Source organism: Mesocricetus auratus, unplaced genomic scaffold (assembly GCF_017639785.1).
Source record: "Mesocricetus auratus isolate SY011 unplaced genomic scaffold, BCM_Maur_2.0 Super-Scaffold_100007, whole genome shotgun sequence".
NCBI lineage: Eukaryota > Metazoa > Chordata > Mammalia > Rodentia > Cricetidae > Mesocricetus > Mesocricetus auratus.
In genome coordinates this window covers 92,324,794-92,352,443 of record NW_024429191.1, presented here as the reverse complement: position 1 = coordinate 92,352,443, position 27,650 = coordinate 92,324,794, and the positions used below count along the sequence as shown (strand labels likewise).

General features: G+C 51.3%; 1 protein-coding gene and 2 long non-coding RNA genes across 5 annotated transcripts; 1 reads left to right on the top strand and 2 right to left on the bottom strand.

The window, feature by feature from the left end:
* Positions 1–1,544: 1,544 nt before the first annotated feature.
* Cdr2l (cerebellar degeneration related protein 2 like) lies at positions 1,545–15,071 on the bottom strand. Of its 3 annotated transcripts, none has more exons than XM_005069933.4 (5): positions 14,565–15,071; positions 6,258–6,370; positions 5,794–5,942; positions 3,882–4,046; positions 1,545–2,698 (listed from the first exon to the last, which is right to left on the bottom strand). In XM_005069933.4, exons 1-5 carry the CDS (start codon positions 14,641–14,643, stop codon positions 1,804–1,806), a joined length of 1,401 nt encoding a protein of 466 aa, XP_005069990.1. In that variant the 5' UTR covers positions 14,644–15,071; the 3' UTR covers positions 1,545–1,803. The 3 variants fall into 3 exon arrangements, with proteins under 3 accessions (XP_005069990.1, XP_005069991.1, XP_040605976.1); XM_005069934.4 differs by having other exon boundaries at positions 1,545–2,695; positions 14,565–15,070; XM_040750042.1 differs by lacking the exon at positions 14,565–15,071 and adding an exon at positions 12,136–12,416.
* On the top strand, positions 10,022–12,436 carry LOC121141560. Its single transcript, XR_005878510.1, has 3 exons — positions 10,022–10,125; positions 11,242–11,357; positions 12,331–12,436. It is a non-coding gene; the product is annotated as an uncharacterized LOC121141560 (long non-coding RNA).
* A 3,130-nt stretch (positions 15,072–18,201) lies between the features above and the next one.
* Positions 18,202–21,028, bottom strand: LOC121141559. Its single transcript, XR_005878508.1, has 2 exons — positions 20,835–21,028; positions 18,202–18,572 (listed from the first exon to the last, which is right to left on the bottom strand). It is a non-coding gene; the product is annotated as an uncharacterized LOC121141559 (long non-coding RNA).
* Between the last annotated feature and the right edge of the window lie 6,622 nt (positions 21,029–27,650).

Below are 27,650 nucleotides of genomic sequence, written 5' to 3'. Positions count from 1 at the left end.
GCAGAGTGACCTCAAAGCAGAACTTGGTGTGTGGGGGGGGGGGGCTGGAGCTCAGATACACCCCTCATCTGTAGTGGTACATGAGAGGTGTCAAACCAGTAAGACGTAGAGACAAAACCGAGGCTCCAGGGCCATTTCTGCTTTTAGAATACTGGTGCATTTTTTATTAAAGAAGAGAATAAAGCATTTGCAAATATATTTCTCTCATGTATACTTCAAAGGTGACACTGGTCGGCTGCTACAGACTGGGGAGTGAACAGGCCTGAACGCCTCCTCTACCCTAGTTGACAGAGACACGCAGAGGGCCCGGAGGTGCCCAGCCCCAAAGGACGAAAGGTTCCAAGCTGCACGAACAGAAGGATCCAGATGCCAGCTGGCATCACAGTGTCACCTGGAGCAAGGCTGCTTCTCCAGGGATGTCAGACATGCGTTATAAGAAAGCCCCTTTACCCATAAGAAGGGGGTAAGGCATGGCGGTTCCCACTGGGCTGCTGCCTCCCGCGGGATTGTACGGCTCCTTTCTTTTCTGGGGTCCCGGGAAGGGTGTCAGAAAAGAACCAGAATCCCGGAAGGACTGCTGAAGGCAAGCTGGGGTCCTGGGCATCTCTTAGACAGAGCTGGACTTGCTGAACTTTTGCAGTAAAATATTGAACCCCTGACCCAGGTTGGGCCTCAAAAGCCCCCCATAAAGGCGGGAGATAAGGAGCATTCTGTAGGAACATGGGACAGGAGGAATTTCTTCCTCAACTTATGAATACTTAACATGGAGCAAAGATGTTACAGCCCCCGGTGAAAGACAGGGATGGACACTGGGACCCGGGTTGGTGGTGACACTCGCACGGAACGTTCTGGAGGCTGCAGGTGTGAACTGTACCAGGGCTGGCCTGAGGATGTGGGGAGTGGATGAGACGTCATGGTCCCTGAGATGGGGCAGGAGCAGAGGAGGGAAGGGAAGCAGAGATGGTAGAGGCCCCCCTCCCCCACCACCCCAGCCCCTGGAAGGCTTCGAGCCCAGAAGGTATTTCCAGGGATGGAACTTGAGGAGGTCGGCTCTGACAAGAAATGGACACTACCCATGTATGGCTGTAGAGGGCCTCCCTCTTCCTGTATTCAAATTGGCTGCAGGTCTGTGGGGGAGCCGAAGGTCTTTGCCAGGGCTGGAGAGGGCCCTGCTCCACAAAGTGGGAGCTACCTGTGCCCTGCTCAGAACTCTGGGAGTGACAGTCACGGCTGGCTGAGAAAGCAGTGAGTGGTCGAGGAGACCCCAGACACCAGCAATGGCTGGCTCTGAGGTCCCTTTCAAGTGTTTCCAGTTGCCACAAGGCTCAAGGAGACCTTGCATTGCAAATCTCTCAGAAAAAGAAATTTGTGGGTAGGGGTTGGGGTGGGGGAAGCCGGCTGAGCAAGAAAGGCCTGTAGAAGACTGGCCCGAAACTGAGGGCGAGGGGGGGTGGGGAGGTGGGGTTTGGGAGGTGGGAGGGTGGGGGTGGGGAGGTGTATGTCTAGAAGCAGAGGGTGGAGAAGCCCCCCAGGGACAGTGGGGGAGGACGTTTGGCTTTTAAACTGAGCTGGGCCTTCAAACTGAAGCAAAGCGGTCAAGGGAGCAGGACAGGCGATTCAAGCCATCGGTAGGAAACATGCTGTGTCCCCAAATCAGAGAGGCCCTCCCTGCTCATGCTCCAGCCACCTGCTAGGCTATATTGCTGCTGCGTAGAGGACTGTCTTATCTGCCAAGGGGCTGCCATCCAGGCATGAGGGACCCCCTTGGCGGGGAGGCAAGGGGCGGCCGCGGGTCTAGAGGGATCACTTGCTGCTGTGCGTCTTGACTTTGGTGGCGTTGATGTCTGCCTTGGTCTTCTGGATCCTGGCGAAGATCTCTTTGAAGAGTGCCTTGTACTCAGGTTGGCTCTGTTCCAGCCGCTTATCCACAGCCTCCACGTGCTGGCTTAGGCTCTTCTCACCCGCCTTGCCCTCTCCCTGGCTCTCCTCGCCCCCCAGTAGGTCCCTCCACGAACTGTCCCTGGAGATGGGCCGCGAGGTCTGCACGCCCGCGTGCCGCACCCCGGCGCCGTGCTGCCGGCACTTGCCCAGCAGCTCCTCGTATTTCTCCAGCAGTGCGTGGTACTGCTCATCCACCTCCCTCAGGATAGACATACCACGCCTGCGCACGCTGTTGGCGTGCAGCGTGAGGTTGCCAGCGTGACGGCTGGCGGGGTCTTTGGCCACGATGGCATTGAGGGCTGTGTCACTGCAGCTTTTGCGCACGGCGTGGCTGGGGGAGGCTGCAGGTGATGAGACACCATCCTGGACACTGCTGTCATCCCCACTGCCTGGCTGGGGGTCATCGGCCTCAGGCGCCTGAGTGAGGGGCGCCAGCAAAGCCTCGGCCAGGTGCTCATCACGGGCCAGCAGGTAGGTCTTGGCCTGCTTCATCTGCTGCAGCTCCAGCAGCTCCGCCTCCAGCTCCTGCACGCGCAGGCGGCAGCCCTCCATCTCACACAGCTGCCGCTCCAGCTCCGTGTACTCCTGGAGCACCACCGTGTACTCGCGCTCGGCACGCTCCTTGCGCTGCCGCTCCTGGCTCACCTGGGAACGCAGCACCCCCACCAAGGTCTGCAGTCGTTCATTCTCCTGCTCCAGGGGCCGAGGGCCCAGCTCCAGCGAGGAACTGTGCAGGCGGAAGGCATCTTCACACCTGCTACGGGAAGTGATAGTTAAGTCATGGCCATGGCCCCGGACCAAAGTGTCAGACCCTGGGTTGTCTTGTCCACCTGTTAACTCTTCCTTCCCCCCCTACCCCCCTCCCCCCGCGCCAGCCATCCACCCCTCTAACTTTCTTTCCCGGCTGTGTCTGAGGATGCTGACTATGTGGATGGATTAATCTAGGATTCTTTAGAAATGGGAGGCACAGGGAACAGTTGAAGGTGGGAACAAAGGCAGTTCTTTGGGTATGTCTTTCCCTGGTTGGTGCTGGCTGGATAGGCTGCTCCATACCTTCTAAAGATGGTAATCTCCCTTCCTTTAAACCCTGATGCCTAGGGATGGTAGTGGCCTTTGTTCTCTTACAATCCTGGACCTAGTTTCCATACACACTTCTTAATCTTTATTTTTTAGACAGGATTTCTCTGTGTAACAGCTCTGACTGTCCTAGAACTTTCACTGTAGACCAGGCTGGCCTCGAACTCACAGAGATCCGCCTGCCTCTGCCTCCCGAGTGCTGGGATTAAAGGCGTGGCCACCACTGCCTGGCTAAGCAGCATCGTATATAGTCCAGTTTGATCTTGAACTCCCTAGCCGAGGGCGACCTCTCGACTCTCCTGCCTCCGCCTTGTGAATGCTGGGATTACAGGTGTGCTTCACCGTTCCTAGGAGGTGTCGGGAATCAAACTCAAGGCCTTGTGGATGTTAGATGGGGCTCCCAACTGAGCCCCATCTCCAGCCTCACCTTGATCCTCTTTGTTAATCTGTCTTTCCCCGTTTTAGTCTGGGGATCGAACCCAGGGTAACACACATTCTAGGTAAGTGCCTGTACAGCTGAGCTACATCCCCAGTTCTGTATTCTTATATTAAATAGTTGTTGAATTAAGATTTAATGGGAACCAAAAGGCACAGTGCTTTACTCCTCCTGGGCTAGAAGCCTGGCTGGGCCAGGTTCCAAACACATGACACATGACCAAGCTTAGATTGTCTCATCTAACTTGTAGGCAAAATGGATGTGATGACTGTTACGTTACCATAGTAACGCCCATGGCTGTCCTCAGCAAGCATCCTGATGGCTTGGACCAGACACAGTCCTCTTCCCCAGCTACTGTCCACCGCGCTCCCTCCTCATCCTTCAGCCACAACCCTTGGAATTCTAAGACACCAGGGCCCTCACCTACCGGGGGCTTGTGCACAGCTCCTTCAGGCAAGGGAAAGTATGGATGGTTCTCCTGCGCTCCCGTTTCTCCCGGCGAACCCGAAGCTGCTCCAGGCCTCTCAGCTGCTCCACCTGGGCCTGCAGCTCCTCGACCTGGGACTGCAGGCGCTCGATGGTGTCCGTCAGCCTGGAATAGGATGAAGCACACATGGGAGATGCATTTTGTTGTTTGTTTGTTTGTTTTAAAGATTTTTAGGACTGGAGAGATGGCTGAGCCATTAAGAGCTAGGCCTACAACAAAAATGTTAAGATTGATGTGCGTGCGGGTGGTGGTGGTACACGCCTTTAATCCCAGCACTTGGGAGGCAGAGGCAGGCAGATCTCTGTGAGTTCGAGGCCGGGCTGGACCAACAGCCTCCAAAACAATACAGAGAAACCCTGTCTCGTAAAAACCAAAAAAAAAAAAAAAAGATTGATGTACATGTGTGAGTGCGTGTGTGTGTGTGTGTGTGTGTGTGTGTGTGTGTGTGTGTGTGAGTGAGTGTGCAGGTGCCTTAGGAGGCCAAAAGAGAGCGCTGGATCCCCTGGAACTGGGTGATTGTGAACCACTCACTGTGAGTGCTGGGAACCAAACCCTGGCTCTAGAGCAGCAGACACTCTCAACCCCAGGGGGATGTCTTAAGGAGACAGGGGCAGTCTCCTCACTGCCACCTGGGATCTTTGTAGGTGGCGTTAAGAACAGACAGTCGCCAGCATGCTGTCTAGGGTTAAAGTCCTAGAACTCTGTGCCATATCCAAGGACCTGCCCTTCTAAAAACCCCAGGCAGAGCCAATCACTCCTCAGCTGCCTTTGGTCCTTCTGTATCCGTGTACATGCATGGATGTCCATGTGTGTGTGGACACACGTGGAGGTCAGAGGATGACCTGCTATCACACCAAAAACAAACTATCCACCTTGTTTATCCTGACAGGCTTCCACCAGGACTCAGGGGAGGCTGATTCAGCTAGGGTGGGATCCACCCATCACACCCCCCCCAGTCTGAGATTACACATGCATGCTGTTGTGCCCTACATTGTACACAGGTGCAAGGCCTTGAGCTCTGGTTCTCGCGCCTGTGCAACAGGCACTCCAGCAACCAGGCCACCTCCCCAGGCCCTCCTCAGGCTCTTGCACACCCCTCTGCCACTACTACCATGCACCGCAGTGACAACATTCACATGTGTGCCTTCCCTCCCATCTCTGAGGTCCCAGAGTCATTGAACCTTTAGTGCCTCCTACTGAGCCTACTGTTTAATTGGTGCATAACCACAGGTGGGTTATTTACTGGAGTATGGGTGACTTTTTATCCATCAGTTGTGGGGTGAGGGGGCTGGAGATGGCTCAGCGGTTAAAGGTACTTGTTGCTCTTGCAGAGGACCTGGGTTTGGTTCCCGCCACCCAAATATATGGTGACCTATGACCATCTGCAACTCTCACTGCAGAGGATCCCACACCCTCTCCTGGCCTCACAGGGCACAGCCCTCACGTGGTGCACAGACATACATGCAGGCAAAACACCCATCTGCACAGAAACAAAACATAAATCTTAAAAAGAAAGGAAGGGTTGGGCAGTGGTGTCTCACACCTTTAATCCCAGCACTCATCGGGAGGCAGAGGCAGGCTCATATCTATGAGTTCAAGGGCAGCCTGATCTATAGGGCAAGTCCCAGGACGCCAGGGCTACACAGAGAAACCCCCCATCTTGAAAAAAAAAGAAGGAAGGAGAAGGAAGGAAGGAGGGGGAACTCTAGTTGTGGGACGAATGTTTCAGCACACACAGCTGACAGAGATGGCCTCGCTACCATCCCAGGCTCTCCAGTATTGTCTTCTAGGAGTGTGTGATTCTCGACAGCGGTCCACACACCCATGCGTCCTCCCTGGGCCTGCCCCTCACCCGTGGATCTTCTGCTGGGCAGCCTTGCTTTCCAGCACCAGCCTCTGGTTGGTCAGCTCCAGGTCCCTAGCCGTCAGGTCCAGCTGCTCGTACACTTTGGCGTGCTGCTCGTTCACGAGCCGCAGCGTGTCCAGTTGCTTGGTCAAGTACTGGGGGAGGAGGTAAGGGGTGGAAGAAACCTTTACAACGAGGTAGAGGCAGGTACCTCTGCCTGGCCCCCCTACCCGCCCCCTAGACCAATGAGCTTTGAAGAGGTTTGTGTTCAACTGAGCAGGGGGTGAAGACCGGGGTTCAGTAGGCTGCGTGGGCGGCGGGGGGGGGGGTAGCCTGGGATTGGGGTAGGCTGCCTAGTGCAAACGGTGAACTATGAGAGCAAAGCTGGGGTACCTTCTTCCAGTTGCACAGAGGTACCCACAGGCCAAAGGCACCTGAAGGTGGGGGACGGGAGGAGCAGTGCCCCTCACCTCAATCTCCTGCACTTGCTCCTCATTGGTGGAGTACATCTGCTGCAGGGACTCCTCCAGTTCCTTGTTCCTCTCCAGCAGGGTCTTCCCGAGCTCAGCCGCCAGGTGCAAGTCTGGGGGAGGGAATTTGGGGGGGACAAAACAAGGAATACAGGGGGAGGAAGTCAGAGAGCCCTCATTCATGCCCTAGCGTTCATCATGGCTGGGCTCCTGGTGACTCAGTGTCACCATGACACAGGCTGTTCTCAGAAGCCCCAGCCTGGCTAGAGACGGAGACCCGGGCCTCTGTGCTGCTGTCACTCCCTTCTGAAATGCCCTTTTCCCTACAGGCTCCAGGCTCACTCCCTTCTGGCCCTTCAGGTCTCTGGCTGGTTTTGTTTGCAGGGATCTCACTGTGGAGCCCGGGCTAGCCTGGGGCTCATGATCTTCTTCTGCCTCAGCTTCCTGACTGCTGGGATTGAAGGCACGTGCTACTGACCAGCTTGGGATTTCTTTCTGCTTGATGTAGAAAACAGATAGCACAGAAAGGCTAGAAGCCAACAATGACAACAACAACAACAAAACTAGTTGAGCCGGGTGTGGTGGCGCACGCCTTTAATTCCAGTGCTCAGGAGGCAGAAGCAGGTGGGTCTCCGTGGGTGGGTCTGAGGTCAACCCGGGATACATGGTGAGGTCCTGTCTCAAAAAGAAAAAAAGCATGAGGCTCTGGAGAGGTGACTCAATACTCCAGGACTCTAGGCTGCGCTTGCAGAGAACCAGAGTTTGGTTCCCAGTAAGCAACCACGGCCGTCTGTAACTGTAGCTTCAGGGGCTGGAACATTCTCTTCCAGCTTCCACGGAAAACCTGTACACACATACACACACTTCTAAATAAAAAATACTGGACCAGTGAGATAGCTCAGTGGGAAAGGGCAATTGCTGGTAAACCTGAGTTCAGTCCCCAGGGCCCTTGTCGTGGAAGAACAGAAGCAACTTCTACAAGCTGTCCTCTGATCTCCACATGCTTGCCCATACATATATGTACACAACATGCACACAAATCACACTGTATTTTTGCCTGTACCTGCCTTTCTCCTATAGTAATATGTCACGATAGCTTTGTATGGGTAGACCAGCACACTCTGTTAGTGGAGGCACAAAATGCTATTGTCTATAGGCTCTAAACACCATCTAAATAGTTCTTATTTATTGTTGGGTGTTTAGAGTGTCTTTGAGTATTTTCTGTATTAAAAGTCAAACTATGAGCCAAGCATGTTGTGGGAAATTTGTACACCATGTAAAGATATATTGCTGTGATTGGTTTAATAAAGAGCTGAACGGCCGATAACTAGGCAGGAGGTCTAGGCGGGACTACTGGGCAGAGAGGAAACAGGAGATAATCTAGGCACTCAGGAATGCCAGGAGACTTGGAGGCAGGACGGGCAGTACAGAGATAAGGTAATGACCCTCATGGAAGAATGTAGATTAAAAAAAGGGTTAATTTAAGTTATAAGAAATAGTTACAAACAAGGCTAAGGTAAGGCTGAACTTTTTATAATTAACAATAAGTCTCTGTCAGGCTGGTGGTCCCAACAAAAAAGTACCACTACATGACTGACATGTGTGTGCATGCCTAATCCCAGGACTCAAGAAACTGAGGCAGGAGGAGCAGGAGTTTGAGGCCACTCTAAGTTACATATGATTCTGTCCCAAAACAAAAACAGGACTGGGGATGGAGCTCAGGGGGCAGAATGTTTGCCTAGCACGCGTGAAGTCTCCAGGACTACACAGATTAGGTGTGCACGTACACTGAGGAGGTACAGACAGAAGGATCAGGAGTTCAAGGTTATCCTTTGACATGTTAGGTTTGTTCAAGGCCAGCCTGAGTTTCACGAGACCTTGCTTAAAAAAGAAAAGAAACAATAACAACAGCAAAAGCAGGAAACTGTGCCCTAGGCCCAAGACCCCAACTCCCCAGGAGGCTGAGGCAAGAATACCACAAATTTAAGGCCAGTTTATACAACTCAGACACTGTCTCAAAATAAAAAGTAGTGGTACACACCTTTGATCCCAACACTCTGGAGGCAGAGCAGGTGGATCTTTGTAAGTTCAAGACCAGCCTGGTCTACAAAGCAAGTTCAGGACAGCCAGGGAGACTACACAGAGAAACCTGTCTTGGAAAACCAATAAATGAGTAGATTATAAAGTAAAATAAAATGTAAAATGACAGCAAAGATTTGGACCTGGTAGCTCATCTCTGTAATCCCAGCATTTGGGAAGCTGAGTCAGGAGGATTTCATCAAGTTCCATACTAGTCAGGCCTATAGGGTGAAACATTGTCTTAAAAACCTAACTCCACAGTGCTGGAGAAATGGCTTATGGCTTAGTGGCTAAGAGTACTTGCTGCCCTTATAGAGGACCCGAGTCCAGTTCCCAGCACGCACACGGCTGCTCACAACTGGTAGCAACACCAGCCAAGGGGATCCAATGTCTTCTTCCTGCGTCTTTGGACACTAGGCACTCACATGGCACACATACACGTGGGCAAAAAAATCACACACAAAATGTTATAATCTTTGTTAAAAACCACTAACAACAGACAGTAGAAGTCTAGGGGTGTAGCTCAGTGGTGGAAGCAGTAGTGTGACTACCTAGCATGTGTGAGGTTCTGGGTCTGAGAAATGAGTCAAACTAAGATTAATCTCTGTAATGTGATGTTTTACTCTTTTGGTTTCTGGGGGGGGGGCACCTCCCAGCTCCCAAATAGATCACACACGGAGGCTAATTCTTAGTTATAAATGCCCAGCCTTAACTTGGTTCATTTCTTGCCAGCTTTTCTTTCTTTTTTTTTTTTTTTTTTTTTTTTTTTTTTTTTTGGTTTTTCGAGACAGGGTTTCTCTGTATCTTTGGAGGCTGTCCTGAGAACTCGCTCTGTAGACCAGGCTGGCCTTGAACTCACAGAGATCCGCCTGCCTCTGCCTCCCGAGTGCTGGGATTAAAGGTGTGCGCCACCAACGCCCGGCCTTTTTTTTTTTTCAGCTTTTCTTAATTAATTATCCCAACTACCTTTTGCCTCTGGGCTTTTTCCTTCGTATATCTTACTTTCACTTATTCTGTGTGTGGCTGTGTGGCCGACCACTGATGTCTCCTCTCCCTGTTCTCTTGCTGTTCCCCTAAGTCTCCTTCTATTTATCCTCTCTGCCTGCCAGCTCCGCCCATCCTTGCTCCTGCATTGCTATTGGCCATTCAGCTCTTTATTAGCACCACCGGGTGTTTTAGACAGACACAGTAACACAGCTTTACAGAGTTAAACAAATACAGCATAAACAAAAGTCACACACCTTGAAACAATATTCCACAACAAACTTCATTGTATTAAAACCTTAGTGCAAGTCACTGTCTTTTGTGATAACTCGTGGGGCAAACAGCAGGCCTATGTGACCCAGCTGGCCCAAAGCAGGAGAGCACTGATTTTTTTATTATTGTTATTGTTCTTATTAACATTATGAGGTCGTTTGTTACACCAGCCTTCATTGTAGGCTGATGGTGTAAATCTGGAGCAGGATTCGTAAAAGCAGCTCTTCCGGGGCCAACAAGACGCAGTGCTATTTTTATACATAATGATAGTTCTGCCTTCCCTTAAAGGCACGTGCTCTCTGGTCCTCCTGAAAAGTTTTAGATGCACGGTTGTTTCGGCTACACCCTCTGCAGTGTAGTAGACAGGCCCAGCCGGGCCTTCCTCTTGCACCCTTAGAGAGCAGGGACCCTGGATGGGCAGAGAGCAGCTAAGCCTAGGATAGGACCGTGTTTCCTTGGGAAGAGCAGCCTGACCAGCCACTGGACCTACACAGAAGGCCCAGACTTAGGACCAACGTCGCTCCGCTCAAGGGTAAAGTTTTTTCTTCCTTTCTTTCCAAAACAGGGCATCTGGTATCTCAGGCAGGCCTCAAACTTGCAATGTAGCTGAGGATGACCTTGATCTCCTGTCTTCTGCCTCCACCTCCTAAGTGCTAGGATTGTTGGGATGTACCACAATTTCTGTTTTGTTTTTGCTGTTTTTTTTTTTAAGGTGTGAGCCACCACCCCCAGCTCCTGCTAACATTCTCCCCCCACCCGATTTATTTATTATGAATACAACAGCCTGCCTCCATGTCTGTCTGCACACCAGAAGAGGACACCAGAGCTCATTATAAATGGCTGTGAGCCACCATGTCATGTGGTTGCTGGGAGAATTTGAACTCAGGACCTCTGGAAGAGCAGTCAGTGCTCTTAACCTCTGAGCCATCTCTCCAGCCCCACAATCTCTGGTTTAAGTGGTGTCAGGGAGTCAAACCCAGGGCTTCCTGCATGCTAGGCAAGCATTCTACCAACTGATCTGAGTTCCCCGAAACTTTTGTTGCTGTTGTTCTGGGGTAGGGTCTTATGCAGTCAGGTTTTCCTTGATACGTAGCCGAGGATGACTTTGAACTCCCAATCCCATTGCCTCCAGCTCCCTAGGATATAGACAAGCTCAGAGCAGGGATGATGTTCTGAAATAGCCAGAACGGGGCCTCTAGAGCTAAATTAACTGGAGAGGACTTTATGTCCTGATGTCACAGACCACAGCAGCTCCTCCCTAGCTAGGCTGTCATGACACAGCCTGGAGCAAACACAGTTTTCCTGAAGGAAACAAAGCTGAATTATGCAAATTAGCTACAAATCCCATAGCCTGCCCAGTCAAGATGCCAAAATATCCAGTTACCTAATATAAACCTAGTAAGGTATTTGAGGACACTTGCTATATGAGTTTATGTATGTTGGGCCAAAGTCTGGAGGCGTCTACAAAGTTAATTTGAAGCCTGATGTTCCCATCGTTGAATGGCAGCCTTGTGATGTACCATGTGCTTGGGGATAAGGGGATAACTGGGGGTGGGGTGGGGCGTGTGGCTGACTGTGTGAGAACCTCACCACCTTCCTGGTCCATAACAGGATGGCGATGTTCAGCTCCCCTTCCTAAATATTTCAGGCCTTGGAACTGTTAGGTGATCTAGGAGGTGACCATTGCTATGCCATACACCGGGCTGGCCTGCCTCAAGATCCGGCAGCTTAACGAGAATTTCGATACCATGCTCTTCCTTCCAGGTGGGCTGGGCTCTGTGACTTCTTGCCGACTGTAGGCTGGGATGGGGACAGGGTTCATACCACACTACGAACCTAAGAGGCATTGAAGATTGCCTGCAGAGACATGGAATGTGACTTAGACACCTAGGGGTCCAAGGATGCCGAAGAAAGGAAGACAAAAAGGAAGCTTCTTGGGGGGGAGGGGGAGAATCTCAGGCGACTCGGGGAAACTGGATCCCATTGCAGGCTGGGCTGCTCAGAGCCCCCTGGAGGGGTGAGGGAAGGAGTCCAGAAGCTGGAGAGAGAGCCAGGGGACCTGGAGGAGTCAGGAAGCAGGGGAGGCAGCTTGCTGAAGGACAGTGGCAGCTCTGGACTCAGGGAGGGTGGCCTGGGAGCTCTGGGAGCTAGCTGGATTAGCAGGCGACTCTGAAGCAGACCAGGGAAGGCGCTGAGTCTGGGCCGACACCTTCCCTGCCTGAACCTAGGGGCTTTCCGGGGCTTCCCTCAGGGGGCTTTAGTGGTTATCGGTAAGGCAATGCCCCAGGGAAAACAAAAGAGACCCTGAAATCCCATGGCCCCTCTGGCTGAGCATCAGGGTGGAGCAGGACACTCTTGACAGAGAGGCAGGAAAGGGACAAGAAGCAGGAACTAGGTCAAGGTGGACAAAGGTCAAAGGTGACAGAGGTAGAAAACACCAGATGTTGGAGCTGGGGGTCCTGCCCCACAGGGCACAAGAGTCAGGAACTCAGAAAGGCCTTTGGGCGTAGCCAGGGTAGAGAAAGGGTATCATTTTCCTTACCATGCTGTCAGAGCATCCCCTGGGGTGGAGGACTCAAGGTCAGGCTAGGCAGGAGGGGAGGTCAGGTCAGAAGATCTGTGACTCAGCAGCCATCCCTCAGCCTGGACAGGGGTGGTCACAGGTGGAGGAGGGGGCAGGCAAAGAAAGAGTCAGTGCCTAATAATTAATTCATGGTGTTTTTTCTATTTTTAACAGGTGCTCACGGCAGCCAGTAGAAAGAACAGAGCAAATCCAAGGCCTCACCTGTCCTGACCACCCCAAAGTCAAATAGCATCTCCAGGGACAGTCTCTTAGGGAAGTGAAGTTGGGGCTTGGTCCACAGCAGGGGGAAAACAGGCAGGAAGGACACCCCATGTGTGGGTGAGGAAACCACTCCGCTGGCCGCCCAGCAGATAAAACACAGAGAAGGGGCGCAGGCACGGGACCTCTGATGTGACTGATGTCTTTTTGGCAGACACTTCTCCCGGTCACTCAGCTCTCCTGGGCTGGCATGCAGAGCTGAGTGGCCAGCACTTCCTTTGTCCCCTACTTCCCCTGTCCTTCATTTGGTCCCATTCCTTGGTACAAACATTTCTCCCCCCCCCAGTGCCCTCCCCTTCCTTCCTCCACCCTCCAGCTCAAAGCTCTCTTTGCTGAGGGGGCCATGCTGTCATACAGTTGTCACTTTGATCCCACTTCCGTCTCCTCTGCTGGAATGCAGGCTCAGGACAGAGATTCTGTCCCTAGACCCAGCACAGCCCCTGGCAGGGAGGTACACTTTCCCCATAGAGTGCTTCGTTACTGGGTGTCCCCCTGGTTCCTCGGTTCAGACCATGACTGGAGCTGCAGGCCAGGCCAGCAGGACCCAAGGAGTGGGGGTGTGCAGAGTTCTTCAGCCCCACCCGGATGGCAATGCCTGTCCCTCATCAGAAGCCACACATCTCCCACCCCTACTCTCCGGCTTCTTCCTCTCACATCTGGGCTGGGCATGGTGCCAAGCCTTCATTAGGGGTGCGGGAACTAAATGAGACTGCTATAGTATTAGCATCTGCCTCCCCTAGAGGCCATCTTCCACAGAACTCAGCTCTTCGTCTCTCATTCTGAGCTAGCCTCTCCCAGGAAGCCATCATTTACACTCAGAGCATACACACCCCCACCAGCCCTTGTGTACCCAGAGGTTTGGAGCTGTGACTGTTCCAAGGTCCCAGGATGATGTCTGGGACTCAGATGAGGCCAACAGATGTTTACGGAGAGGAAAAGTTTTAGGGGTAGTCGCCAGGAAAGAGAAGAAGGCACCACATGAGCAGGGGCCGCTCACTGCATAGCCACGTCTAACCCTAACCCTCCATCCTACACAGGCACCCCAAGGTTCTGAGTCTCTGACAAGCACTGGGACAGCTCCTCTTTCTGCAGGTGAAGCCTGGCAGCTTGGGGAAGTGGGTTGGGAAACGAAGGTTCCAGGATGCAAGTGAATGCTTCCCACACTTGGAAAACCAGAGCTCTGGGGCCCTGAGGATGGAGACCAGACCTCCATGGCACACTCCGTGCCAGGCTTGTGTTTTAATACCTCAGGGCTTGCAGGCGACAGTGGGAAGGTCACTTTTCCCTAGATACGTTTTCCTCACCCCCTGAAGGTATCAGCAAGAACAGGCACCTTGGCAGAGAAGAGGGTGGGGCAGACTCCACTCCAGCAGGCTTTGGCCTTGACCCTGACCCTCTCAGTCAAGACGACTCCACCTCGACTCTCAGTGATGTCACTTTAGCCACCTCATCACCAGCTTCTAAACCCCTTCCAGTCATCCTCTGGGCCCTCAGATGAGAGCCATGGAAATGGCTCCCTCTTTCCCGGGGCAGGGAGCACGTCTCAAACGACTAAAGGATGCCCGCACATCCTGAGCCCAGTGCAGGGGAGGACAAGGGATACTTTTCCCAGGAAGGCAGGCTGGAGACTCCAGGTTTCTTCCCAGGCACGCTCCCCGCACGCACCATCCCCCTCTGGGCAGAGGGAAGCAAGCTGGGGAAACTTTCACGACAGAGTCTTAGAGCTCACAAATCCAGGCCGGGACAGGTAGGTGCTGTTGATTTGGAGCGATGACAACTCAACACAGAGTACACTCCCGGCAAAAGTACCAGGGATCCCCTGCGGACTTCCATTCCACCTGGTACCCGGGCCCCCTAACAATACCCTACCAGGGATACCCGAGTAGATAGATGCTGCTACCACGATAAGAAGGGAGATGGATGCCCTGTCAACTAGACACTTTCGCAGGTCTCCCTCTACCGCGTCCGAATCTTCCGGGGCAGCGCCCCTCTCGGTTCACGTCCCCGTTCTCAAGACTCACCATGCGCACCAAGTCCAGCCCAGCCCTTTTCTAGGTGATGCCGCCCAACAATGGAGCAGCGGCCAGGGGTCTCGGGGCACACGCCACTTCCCTTCCCGCCATGCTCACCCTGCTCCAGGTCCTGATGATCGTACCAGGACTCCTCCTCCTCTGCGGAGTAGTCCTCCATCCCGGCCGCTCTCCGCATGGCCCCGCGGGTGGCGGTGGGCGGGCGCTGCGGCAGCTCAGGGCCTGGGCTCGCAGCCCGGGACAATGCGTCGGAGGCGGCCCGGGCTTCCCACGTCGCGGGCTCGGGCTGCAAAGCCCCTTCGCCCGCCCCGCGCGATCGCCATCCGCTACCGGCCGTGCGCACAGAGGGGCCTCTGGCTCCCGCGCGCCCTGGGTCCCGCCGAGCTGGGGACGTCGGGTGGCGGCGGCACAAAGGGCGGAGGGGTGGGGACTGCAAAGCGGGACGACGGCTGGGACGACCCGGGACCGCCTGCAGGGCTGCGGCGTCAGGAAAGTGTGGGTGCCGCGGCGGATACCCCCTGCCCGCCTCGGGCCCGCGCACCACCCGGCCCGCGCCGCGACACCCGGAGCCGCCGCTGCATCTCCGCCCGGCCGGCTTGCAGCGTCCCAGGCCGCCAGCTCTGCGGGGTGGGGCCTACCGCCGGAGGCCAATCATAAGGCGTATGCAAATAGGGGGTGGGGCCTATGTTGAGGACCTTCCTGGTGTCCTGGTCTGGGAATTGCTGGATCAACCTTCTGTCCTCCTTTTCCCTCCACGTCCGACTTTTGTTTACGTCCATCTGAAATTATTTTGTTTACTTGTTGTCTGTCCTGGCTTTCCTTAGAGCAAGGGTCTGTCTGTTGTCCACAGTGGTCTTCACCGCGGAGAACCGGATGACCCACGGTTACATTCCATGAATGTTCTTTAAAATGGTATTAATTTACAAATACCTTTAAGTGGCTCAGGATTGGGGGTTTGGTTACTGGAGAAAAGAATGGGGGTTAAGAGCTCTTGCTGAGAATCTGAGTTCGGGTTTCCGTACCCACATCAAGCACCTCGCAGCAGCCTGTATCTTCAGCTCCCGGGACAATCTGACAGCTCTGGCCTCTAGGTACCCGCAATCACATGAGCCTTCACACATACACACCATACATACACAAGGTTAGAAAGAGCCAGGCATGGTGGCTCCTTCCTTCCGCTGATAACAGGACTTGGGAGGTTGAAGGAGAAGGATTGTCTTGAGTTCCAGGCCAAGCTTTTTTACACAGCTTGTTCCAGGCCAGACTAAGCTACAGTGTAGGAGTCTTTCTGTAAACTAAACTAAGCAAAACTAAACATTACCTTAAGGGGTCTGAGGAGGTGGCTCGGAATACTAAAAGTGCTTACCAGCTTAAAAAAAGAAAGAAAGAAAGAAAAAGAAAGAAAGAAAGAAAGAAAGAAAGAAAAAAGCAGAGTGTGTGTCTCAATCTTGTAATCCCAGCTCTGGGGCAGGGGAAGCCCCAGATGGATCCGTGGTGGTTCACTGGCCTGCCAACCTAGCCTACTTGGTGAGTTTCAAGCCAGTGAAAAGCCCTGGTTCAAAAAACAAGGTGGAGGGCTGGAGAGATGGCTCAGAGGTTAAGAGTACTGGCTGCTCTACCAGAGGTCCTGAGTTCAATTCCCAGCAACCACCTGGTGGCTCACAACCATCTATAATGAGATCTGGTGTCCTCTTCTGACCTGAGGGGATACATTCAGGCAGAACACTATATAACTAATAAATAAATCTTTAAAAAAAAACAAGGTGGACAGCTCTTGAGAAACAACACTTGGGGGTTATCCTTTGTTTTCAGCACACACATGAACACACACACACACACACACACCCTTTAAGAACCTTTATTTTGAGCTGGAGATAGCGCAACAGTTTAGAGCACTTGTTGACTCTTGCAGAGGACCTGGGATTCATACTCAGGACTAATGTGATGGTCCAGAAACATCTGTGACTCTGGTTCCAGGGATCCATTCTCCTCTTCTGACCTCCTTGGGTACCAGGCACACGTGACATACATGCAGGCAGATACTCATACACATGAATATAAGTACAGCCGTATATCACCTTTTTGGGGGGCAGGTTTGAGACAGGGCTTCTCTGTGTGGCCTTAACTGTTCTTGCCTGTCCTGGAACTCACTGTATAGACCAGGATGGTCTTGAACTCACAGAGATCCACTTTCCTCTGCCTCCTGAGTGCTGAGATCAAAGGCATGTACCAACACTGCTTGGTAGAAATATAACATCTTAAAAAAAAGGAACTTGAATATTTAAAAAACCTGATATCTAGTAGAAACAGGCTGGAAGGAATGAAAGCTGAGAATGTTTTCTTGTGTTCTGGTCTTTCTCCTTTAAGGTTTTGTTTCTTATTGCTTGAGACACAAATCTTATCTCCAGTTACACCCTTAAAAGCGACAGTTTAATCCATCCAAGCATTTCTTCCTTCAAGGAGTTTTCATATTCAAGCACTCATTAAGCTTGTTTTTGTTGAGACCCATCATGTGTGGGCATTGTTGGAGCACTCTGAGTATGTGTTGTGATATACCCAGTAAACGACCTATATCCAGAGTACAGCAAAACCTGAAAATCCAAAGGAAAAAGGCCTACGGCCAGGAGGAAAATGTGTAAAAGACTTGACAGTTCCCAGAAAGAAATATCCAAGTGTTACTCAGCTTCTTTAGTCATCAGGAAAGGATAATTAAATCCACAACGAGGTACCACTGCTACCATGTGCTTTAACTGTCCCCCAAGGCCCATGTTAAAGGCTTGACTCCCTGAGTGGTGGTGTTGGCATGTGTGAAAATGCTTGAGAGATGGAGAAATACTGAGTAGACGTGTGTGTGTGTGTGTGTGTGTGTGTGTGTGTGTGTGTGTGTGTGTGTGTGTAATTCCAGTCCTAGATCAGATTCATTCTTCTAGCCTTCACGGATACCAGGCACTCATATGGTATGTATGAATATACCTATACATATAAAATTAAAATGAAAAAATTAATGTTCAAACCTAGCAACATCAACCAGAAAATAGTGCTTAGGTTTTGCAAGACAGGATTTCTCTATGTAGCCCTGGCTGTCTTGGAACTCTCTCTGTAGACCAGGCTGACCTCGTACTCAGAGATCCGCCTGCCTCAGCCTCCCAAGTTCTGGATTAAAGGCGTGTGCCACTACCACCTGCCCCTACCACCTTTTATTTTTATTTTTTTAAATAGAGTCTCTCTATGTAGCCCTGGCTGTCCTACAACTCACTAGGTTAACTAAATTGGCCTCGAACTCTCAGGGATCTGCCTACCTTTGCCTCCTGGGTGTTAGCATTATATGCACACACCACCATGCCTGTCTAATTCAACCATTTTTAAAATCTAATTTTTATAATTAATACGTGTGTGCTTGCATGCACGACTGTGGAGATCAGAGGAGACAGTTTAGCAGGAGTCTGCTGTCTCCTTCCACTGTGGGTTCCTGGGATCAATCTCAGGCTGTCAGGCCTGTGCAGTACCATCTGGCTGGCCTGAGCTTCACTGTTTTAATTGCAGAGCTCCGCAGGGCTAGCCACATGATGCTGTGCAGCATCACCACCATCATCTACTGAGCGCTCCGCTCACTGTCAGACCGAAACTGAATCCCTCACTCCCTGTGCATTGGGATGTTCGGTTTCCGTTCTGCGTGCTGGTTGCATGCCTCCTTTTGGGAAAACAGAGGTCTACTTGAACACCCAAGACAAATGCATTTTTCTGACGACATTTCTTTGAAGACATAGCTTAAGAAAATAAAGTAGGGGCTGGAGAGGTGGCTCCGTGGTAAAGAGCACGGACTGCTCTTCCAGAGGATCCAGGTTCAATTCCCAGCACTCACATAATGGCTTACAACCGTCTGTAACTGCAGTCCAGCACAGTCTTCTGGACTCTGCAGGCACTGCACGCAAGTGGTGCACAGACGTACGAGCAGGCAAAACACCCACGCACATAAAAGTAAAGGACGTGGCGATCCAAGTCGGAAATCTCCATCCTCATGAGGCCAGGCGGGCAGACTGCTGGGATTCGAGGCGTACGTGGTTTACACGGTGAGTACAAGGCCAGCCAGGGTGACGCGGCAAGACCCTGAAAGCAAACCCTGAGGTCATTTGAGCAGAGGGCAAAGAAGAAGTAAGGGAGGAGGAGAAGGGAGAAGACGCCCTGTGACCGGAAGCGGCTATGTCTGCTCTTGTGTAGTCACAAACTACAGTGTGTGTTAGGGAAAAGTTGGCGGGTTGTTGTTGCGTGTCTGGGGGACGCTTAGACCCAGCCTGCGGAGGTGCCACCCTCAGGGTAAAGCAGCAGCTACACTCCGTTGATCAGGAGGCTGCTCTGGATACATCCGGATGCAGGAGACAGCAAGATGAAAAACGCCTAGGCACGAAAGAGAGGGACCACGATGGGGTCTGTGGGGAATGCAGCATGGCTAGGGTTGGACGAGCAGAGAGGAATGAGGTTAGAGTCAGAATTTTATCCCCAAATGAACTGATAAAATAAAAGCCTTTTGTTTTCATTTGTGAAACATCAGCCTGATCGTTTCGGAAGTATGGGATTTTGCAGAGGAGCAAGACGGGCATAGGAACATTCGCAATGAGTGGCCTGGAATGCGGTAACGATGGGATGGGCAAGGCTGTGGGGAGGGGAGGGGAGGGGAGAGAGATGATGATGGTGACGGGGCGGGAATCAACTGGTGCATCAGAGTGATGCCCACACAGACTTGGCTCTAGAGTAGCTGAGCAGAGGTGAAGCCATCTGGAGCTGCGTGCGAGGGACCCTCGGATCCAGGGGTGGAGTTCTAAAGGGTCAGCTCAGGTGAGCCTCCCTGAATGTTTGCAATTCGGCCTGCTCCCACCCATCATGTCTTCATCTTGCAGCTCGGTGGGAAGGGACCCATGAGCCAGAGCTGCCCTAGCAGAAGTCCCAGAGGCAAGGAAGGGCTGAGGATCAGGTCTGAGGATGGCTCCCCAGCCTGGGTAGTAAGGATGCTATAGGGTATCCTCCTTGTTAGAGAAAAGAAAAAAAAGAGATTTGTTTTATTTTACTTATTTTCACCTTCCCGCAGGTTTATTTTTAATGTTTATTAGTGGGCACTATCCACAGAGGCCAGAAGCTAGCGTCAGATCCCCTGAAGCTGGAGTTACTTGTGAGCTGCCTGACGTTGGTGCTGGGACCCAAATCCCAGTCCTCTGAAAGAGTGGCAAACACTTCTCAACCACTGGGTTGTTTCTCCAGTCCCTTGCTTGGGCAATTAAAGGCAGACCCGAAACAAGAAGACTTGCGCCATCCCTTGGCACTAAAGCTGCTTCCAGTGATGAGTTAAATGTCCTCTGCACTCAGAGTCACCCAGCTCCTACTCACCTCGTCCAAGCCCTCAGCATGGCTCACCCAAATGCTTTGCTTCCCAGAGGCAGGGATGGGCATGTCATGTGTCATCCCATGGAGATGGGGGGGGGTCATGCTGGCATCTCTCTCTCTCTCTCTCTCTCTCTCTCTCTCTCTCTCTCTCTCTCTCTCTCTCTCTCTCTCTCTCTCTCCCCAAACATGCTGGTAGAAGAAAATTGGACTCTCAATGTACATCCCAGATGGCTGGCATGAGGCTAAGGCTGAAGTTGGGCCATTGGCCTGGCCAGAGTGATGGAATCTCTTGGGCCCTTTGGCAGAACACAGAGGATGCCGGTGTAGGAAATATGGATGTGAGTTGGATGGGGGACTGGCCTCAGGTTCCTGGCAGTGTAGGGGTGGTGCCTCCTCTAAGCTGGTCCATGAGGAGATAGTTCCCAGGAAGAAAGTTCCTCTACCTCCCTTAGCTACCATTGTCCCTGACATGTATTCAAAACTAGGTGGATACCAGTGCCTGGTGTAGGACAAATAAATCTGGACCAGATAACCCTTTGAACCATGTATCTCATATTTGGGTCAGAAAATCCATGCCTGGGGTCATCAAAGTGCAGCCCCAAAGGCTGGAGCCTTTGGTAGACGCAATGCCTTCCTAGATTTTGAGCAATACAATTTCTTTTGTTTTTTTCCAGGCAGAGTTTCTCAGTAGCTATGGAGTCAGTCCTGGAACTAGCTCTGTAGACCAGACTGGCCTCGAATTCACAGAGATCCACCTGCCTCTGCCTCCTGAGTGTTGGGATCAAAGGCGCACGCTACCCTTCTCCACCCCCATGAGCAGTAGAATTTCTTAGAGGTCTGTGTTGACTCCTAACAGCAAGATGTACTTCTCTGGGCCCACCCTGGATGCCCAGAAACGTGAGTTCTGGTCCTGAAGATGCCAGACCAGGTCCTGGGGACGCGAGCCCAGACTCTGAGTGCAGAACAGGTCACCAACACCAATCCGCGACTGACCTCGGAGCTCGCTAGAGTGGAACCGCCTGGCTGCCAGCTAAGCTCCCACTGGGTTGAGGCTCTGGAAGTCAATCTGACAGCCTGGGGTCGCCCAGTCGCCCAGTCCTTAGGCACGGTCCGCCGCCTCTCCTCTGCATGCAGCCCCAAACAGCTGGCCGGAAATGACGGCGCACACGCTGGCAGCGCTGACGTTGGAGGTCCGGCGCGTAGTCACACCAGCGTCTCCGGAAGAGGTCGAGGGCGTCCCACTCCCATCTCCGTGCCCTTCCGTGCCAGCAGATGCGGTGATGCATCTTGGGTTAAAGTGAAAGAGGCGACGCTAGGGATCTTTCTTTGGGATTTTTCACCTCTTCTGCAGGCGGCGCTCCCTCCCTGTCCCCGTTCCCGGTCATTCTAAGGGGCAAATGGCACCCAATGATCTCTGTCTGTCCGTTCTACCAGCATGAGGTCAGTGCCTGGCAGAGTAAAGCACTCAATACATCTGAATGGGTGAGGTCATCTGGTGTTCCTCCGCCCTCCCCCATGCACTGCTCTGGGAGAGGAGTTCTGGATTCTCACAGACCTTCTGGAAGGAAGTGTTTCCATGTGCGAGCCTCAGATCCCACAGCTCACACCCCCCAGGCTTCTCATGAGGGTGCAGACAGTGTCCATCCTTACTCAGAGGTTAATGAGGGAATTCAAAGAGTATGAAGCCAAGTACTTAGAACCAGGTCGGGGCCATGGGGCAAACGGAAATAAATGTTTGGTATTAGCACCTTACAATTATATGTAATAACACCTGCATCTATTTTCCATCTCTATTTGGTCTGGCACTCAATATGTAGAGTAGTTTGGCATCAAACTCACGGAGATATGCCTGCCTCTGCTTCCTGAGTAAGGGCTTGCGCCGCCTTGGCTGGCTCTACTTATCTCTTCTGGAGACAGGTTCTTGGGTATCCCCCGCTAGCCTCAAACTGTAGTCAAGGATGACCCTGAACTTTAAAAAATATTTACTAAACTTTATTTTATGTATGTTGGTGTGAAGGTGTCAGATCTCCTGGAACTGGAGTTACAGACAGTTGTGAGCTGCCATGTGGGAGCTGGGAATTGAACCAGGGTCCTCTGGAAGAACAGCCAGTGCTCTTGACCCCTGAGCAAAGTCTCCAACAGGGAACCCTAAACCTGATCCTTGAGTCTCTACTTCCCAAGTGCTGAGATTACAGGCATATGCCATCACTTGGATGTAGCCCCGCTGGGGTCTGAAGCTGGCAAGTTGTGGATGCAACATTGTACTAACTGAGCTAATTCCCAGTCTTTTGTGTGTTTGTTTTTTGTTTGCTTTGTTTGTAGCCCAGGTTGTCTTCCAACTCACTGTGTAGTTAAGGATGACCTTGAATTCCTAATCCTCCTTCATTCATTCACCTCCCAAGGGCTGGAATGACAGATTTGAGCCACCATGCCCAGTTAATTAATACACTTTTAAAGCTGTTCTTGGCCCTCGCTGGTAGGACTCCTGAGGCAGCTGGCTAGGGGGGCCCTGCACAGGAACCTTGCCTCCTGGTTGGCTATCTGGGCATGTGTGTGTGTGTGTGTGTGTGTGTGTGTGTGGGCGGGGGGGTGGGGTGGGGGCGGGGAGGGGGGGAAGGGCCAGGCTTTGGACTTCCGAAGGAGGGACCTGTGGAGAAGTCCCAGGTCACAGTGCTTCACTCTGGCTGCTCCGGCTCAAACTGTATCGTACCCAGTCACATCACAGCACATTGTACCATTGCCTGGAATGCCTGAGAACTCCTTGAGAGGAGGCCGTTTGTGGCACATGGCTGGTATCCGGTCAGAACAGGCATTCTACAAATCATGGCAGAAGCAAACTCCTTGGCTTTCTTCACCCTTTTCCCTGTGACCCTCTACACTTCCAAGCTCTCCTTATTGCTTCACCCCAGGGCCCCTGAAAAACTCCAAGGAGAACAAAAGATGATTCTGAAAACAGCTGATCAAAATGCTGTCATTCCCACGGCCTCAAGTGGAATGCAAATTACCCAAGACTTCATAAAATCAGTGTGTTTAGAGCAAGGGGTGCAGGGAACGAGACAGGTCCAGATCCTGCTCATGCAAAACGTAGAGATAGAAGTAGAAAAGTAGAGACAGGCTTGAAACAAAATGCAAAAAAATGTATGCACATATATTGAAAGTGGTGGTGCGTGCCTGCGTGGCTCAGAGTTGAGAATGCATATTACTCTTGCAGGGGACCTGAGTTCAGTTTCTTGTTGGTCAGTTCATTATAGCCTGTAACTTCAGCTCCTGTACTCTGGAGGTACTGTACTCAAATACGCACACAGGCACACACATATATACATAACTAAAAAGGAAATAAATCTCAGATAAAACAATACAATGATTAATTCGTTTGTATGTTGCTCGATTTGCTGTCCCTCCACAGTGAGGTGGGCTCTAGGTTCCCTTCCCTTAAATCCACTAGGCTGTGACTATTGACCTATGCAGTGCAGTATGGTACAGTAATTTCGTGTGTTATTTCCCAGGCTTGCCACTAATGGGCCTTGTAGCTTCCCCTGTTCTTTGGGAACACCCTTTTGTCATACACACTTTTGGGATATCTCCTTTCAGCTCAATGTTCTTGCTGCCGGGCTCCAAGTCACAAGGTAAGGCCACATATCAGTATATTTTTAAACATTATTTTATTTATGTGTGTCTGCGTGCGGATGTATGCTGTGTATGTTGGCTGGATGAAGGTGTTGAGTCTCCTGGAGCTGGAGCTGCCGGCTGTGTGTGTGAGCTGCTGGACACGGGCGCACTCTGAGCCACTGAGCCTGTCTTCATTCCCACGTGTTAGTATTTTACCTTCAGACCTAGCTGAGCCCAGTCCTTGGGCTTCTCCCAGCTCTGGCCTGGATGTGTGAATGCAGACATTCCCAGATGGTTCCATCCCCCAGCTCTTCTGAGATAACCCTGCTCCAGCCATTCCAGTCTTCCCAGCTGAGACCCAGTCGGGGGATGGAGACCAGCTGCATCCCAGTTGAGTCTCTAACCCGGGGAATTTAAGAGACAGTAAAATGGGTATCGTTTTATACCATTTGGTGGGGGAAGTTGTTTTGTGGAAATGCTCCTTTAAAATGCCCATCAGATTGACAACCAGATTCCAGGATCCCAAGTGCATCCTCTACGTCCATCCTTGCTGCCGCTGCTTTGGTTCAGCCCTATCTATTCTCTTGCCTACTTACTCTCAGCGTTCAGCCCACTTTATTCTTCCTGTTTCAGCCAGGGCAGTTCGCTAAGACCTAATGCCATCTGGTGACATCATTTCCCCACTTCGAAGGCTTCCTATTGGTCGTGCAATAAAATTAAAGCTTATCAGGTTGTATGTAGCTCTCTATAGTCAGCTCCTGGGATATTTCAAATGTTATCTCTCATCGCTCCCCCACCCCCGCCTGGTCTCTGGATGTTATACCAGGCTCTCTATGCTCCAGGCCTTCCTATCACTCCCCCACATCCCCCACCTGCTCCCTGGATGCTATGCTCCAGGCCTTCCTCTTGCTTGTTCTCCCAAACAGCTAGATGCTGAAAATTTTCCACTTGCCTGTGTCGATTCCCATATGTCTCCTCCACCTTGTTCCACATCTGGATGGCTGAACTTTCCTGGGCTCCATCAATGGGTTCTCTTATCCTTCTGCTTTCTGGGGGGTTCACCTGATTGGCAGGAAGCAAAAGAGGAGTGAAACGGGGTGTCCATTGGCTATCTCATCCTCTTCTGGAAGACTACAGCTTCTGTTGGAATTTTCCTATGGTGGGATCCTGTCCCTGGGTTCTGGCAACTATTTCTTTCCCTGTTCCTTAGGGGTCTCAGTGACCCATTCTGACCCCATAATGCTTCCCTGCGAATAGCCTCTTGAGCACTCCTTGAGTACCGTGTCTTCCGTCTGTGTCCAGCTGGGTCCCTCACTAACACATTCAGTTATCCTCTTACCTGTTTCTCCCAGGTCCCCTGGGCAGACATTTACTTCCAGTGTCATAGCTCTCAGACCTGTATTGCTGTGTCTTGTTCTGCAGCAGAAACATGCACAGGGTCCTAGCCCCTTCAGTGGTACCTGGCGCCTAGCGGGTTCCAAGTCAGCGTTTGTTGGATGAGTGATGGTTGACCTTAGAGAAAGGGCCACAGGAGCCATAGGCCAGTGAGTCTTTTATCCCCGGGCACAAAACAAGTACATAACATACTTTCTCATTGCCAAAAGCCTTCTAGAAGATTGCCACATCGAAGAGGAAAGAGTAATTTCTGTAAGTGTTCAAAAGTGCTATTTTATTTGCTGATGGTGTGTGTAGGCACACAGATTATTTTCGTAAAATGTTTACTGTAAAAACTTTACATGCATACAGCAGTAGAGACACCAGTGTGTTCAGTTAATTTCTTTGCTGCAGCAGTTGTTATTTTCTTTATTTTTTTGTAGGGCTGGGGATGGGGCCCAGGATCTTGTGCATGCTAAGGAAGCGGTCTACCGACAAAGCTATAGCCCATGTTCACTGTCCTTCTATTTTAAAGTCAAGTTTATGGAGGTGCAATTTACATACAGTAAAGCTCACTCTCGAGGCTTACAGTTGTGAGAACAATCAAACGGAAGGTTTTCATTGCCCCACAAAGTTCCCTCGTTACATTTCTGAGTCCACTCATCTAGCTCATGACAACCACTGGTTTGTTTTCTGCTCCCACGACTCCACTGTTTCCAGAATGTCTATAAATCATAATATAGAATATTGTAGCCAGGAATATTGTACACATTGTAATCCCAGCAGGCAGAGGGTGGGAGCAGGAAGATCAGAAATTCAAGGCCAGTCTTAGGTACATAATGAGTGCCAGGCCAGCCTGAGCTACATGATACCCTGTCTCCAGATAAACACACAAAGAAACAAAAATAATCTACTTTCAGTTAGTCAGTTAATAGCTGATCCCACCAACCATCTAAGTCACAGGGGCAGATTAATTTCCTAGTGTCTTAGGGCAAGCTGGGAAATTAAAATTTGGCGCCCTGCTTAGGAGTCTCTGAGAAGCCCACTGACCAGTGGCATTGGTGCCGGGTGCTGTGGAATGTTCCCAGATATTTTTTGTTTGTTTGTTTGAGACAGGGTCTCATTATGTTGCTCTGGCTGGTCTGGAGCCAACTATGTAGAACAGGGTGACTTTGAACTCAAGGAGATTCACCTGCCTCTGCCTTTTGTGTGCTGGGAATAAAGGCCTGTGCTGCCAAATCAGGCTATGTGGTATGTTTGTTTGTTTATCTGTTCTTCCTAATAAAGAAACAATTTATGTAGGGAAAGATCTTCTGTACCCATAGTGCTGACCATGCCCGTTTGGGGGGTTAAAGATCTGGGAGGAAGGAGATGCTCTCTCTTTGGGTTCCAGTTGTGTCTCAGAGAGCATCGTGCAAACCTTTGGTTCTCGGCTATCTTGGCTTCTCAATAAAATATCACAGGACATCCCTACTTTGTGTATCTTAATAGTTCCACGACACATTTATTATTTTTGGAGTGACAAAGAAAAGCCCTGGGCATGCTACCCATGAAGAAAAGCCAGAGCTACCCAGTGCTGTGGAATGCTCTGTGAGGGGGTGACACCGCCTTTGCACCTGCTCCAACTTCAGCATTCCTGTTTGGGATAAAGGCACCTTGTTTTGAAGTATCCAGGATTCCCAGAAGCTTGCAGACACGGTAGGATGATGGTGTGGGGAAATACCACTTTTTTTTCTCCATAGCCCTGGCTGTCCTGGCTTGCTATGTAGACCAAAAACCACTTTCTTGGGGGTGAGGGGATCTGGACTTGATTTTTTTTCAAGGCTGGCTTCAAACTTACTATGTACCAAGGATGACTGGGGCTTCTGTTCCTCCTGTCTTCACCTGAGATTTCAGGTGCATGCCAGCTACTATTATTATGTATCCAGTTATTATCCTTAATTTAAGAATTAGAGTGCGCCGGGCATTGGTGACGCACGCCTTTAATCCCAGCACTCGGGAGGCAGAGACAGGCGGATCTCTGTGAGTTTGAGACCAGCCTGGACTACCAAGCGAGTTCCAGGACAGCCTCCAAAGCCACAGAGAAACCCTGTCTCGAAAAACCAAAACCAAAAAAAAAAAAGAAAAAAAAAAAAGAATTAGAGTGCTTGCCTAGCATGCACAAGGCCCTGGGTTCGATCTCCAGCACCTCATAAGATCCATGTTGGTTTGCACACTTGTTATCCTGGCACTTGGGAAATGGATTAAAAGTTCAAAATCAGTAGCAGTGAGTTTGAGGCCAGCTTAAGATAAACTCCCAAAGCAAAGTGTACTGGGATACACCATGAGTAACTCCTGTCTTCTCCTAAGAGCAGGTTCTGTGACGTTGTTCTACAGAGACAGGGCTGTCTGCCGGCTCCTCCATACTTTAAGGAGTTGCCAGGGAAGCCAGGAGACCAGAAGAGGGGTCAAGACCCAAGCGATCCTTCATTGCTAGCAAGGTGCTCAGCTGCCTTCCGGGAACAGAGTTACTGAGTCAGCCCCTCCTTCCACACAAGCGAGGGCTGAGACCACCGCAGCGTGGTTAGAATAACTGCTGGGGTACCCATGGGTTGGACAGGTCAGAAAGGGAAACAAACAAACAAACAAAATCCCCCAAAAGTAAAAAAAAATCAGCAGCAAAAAACAAACAAACAAACAAAACCCCGCTGAAACAACAGCAACACTAATAGGGAAGCAGGAAAGTCAGGTAGAGATGGCTGGAGAAGCTGCAGGCCCCGGGACAGAACGGGAATGAAGAGGCAGGGGATGAGATGTCGGGAGGATTTTGATCTGGGAGACTGAGTG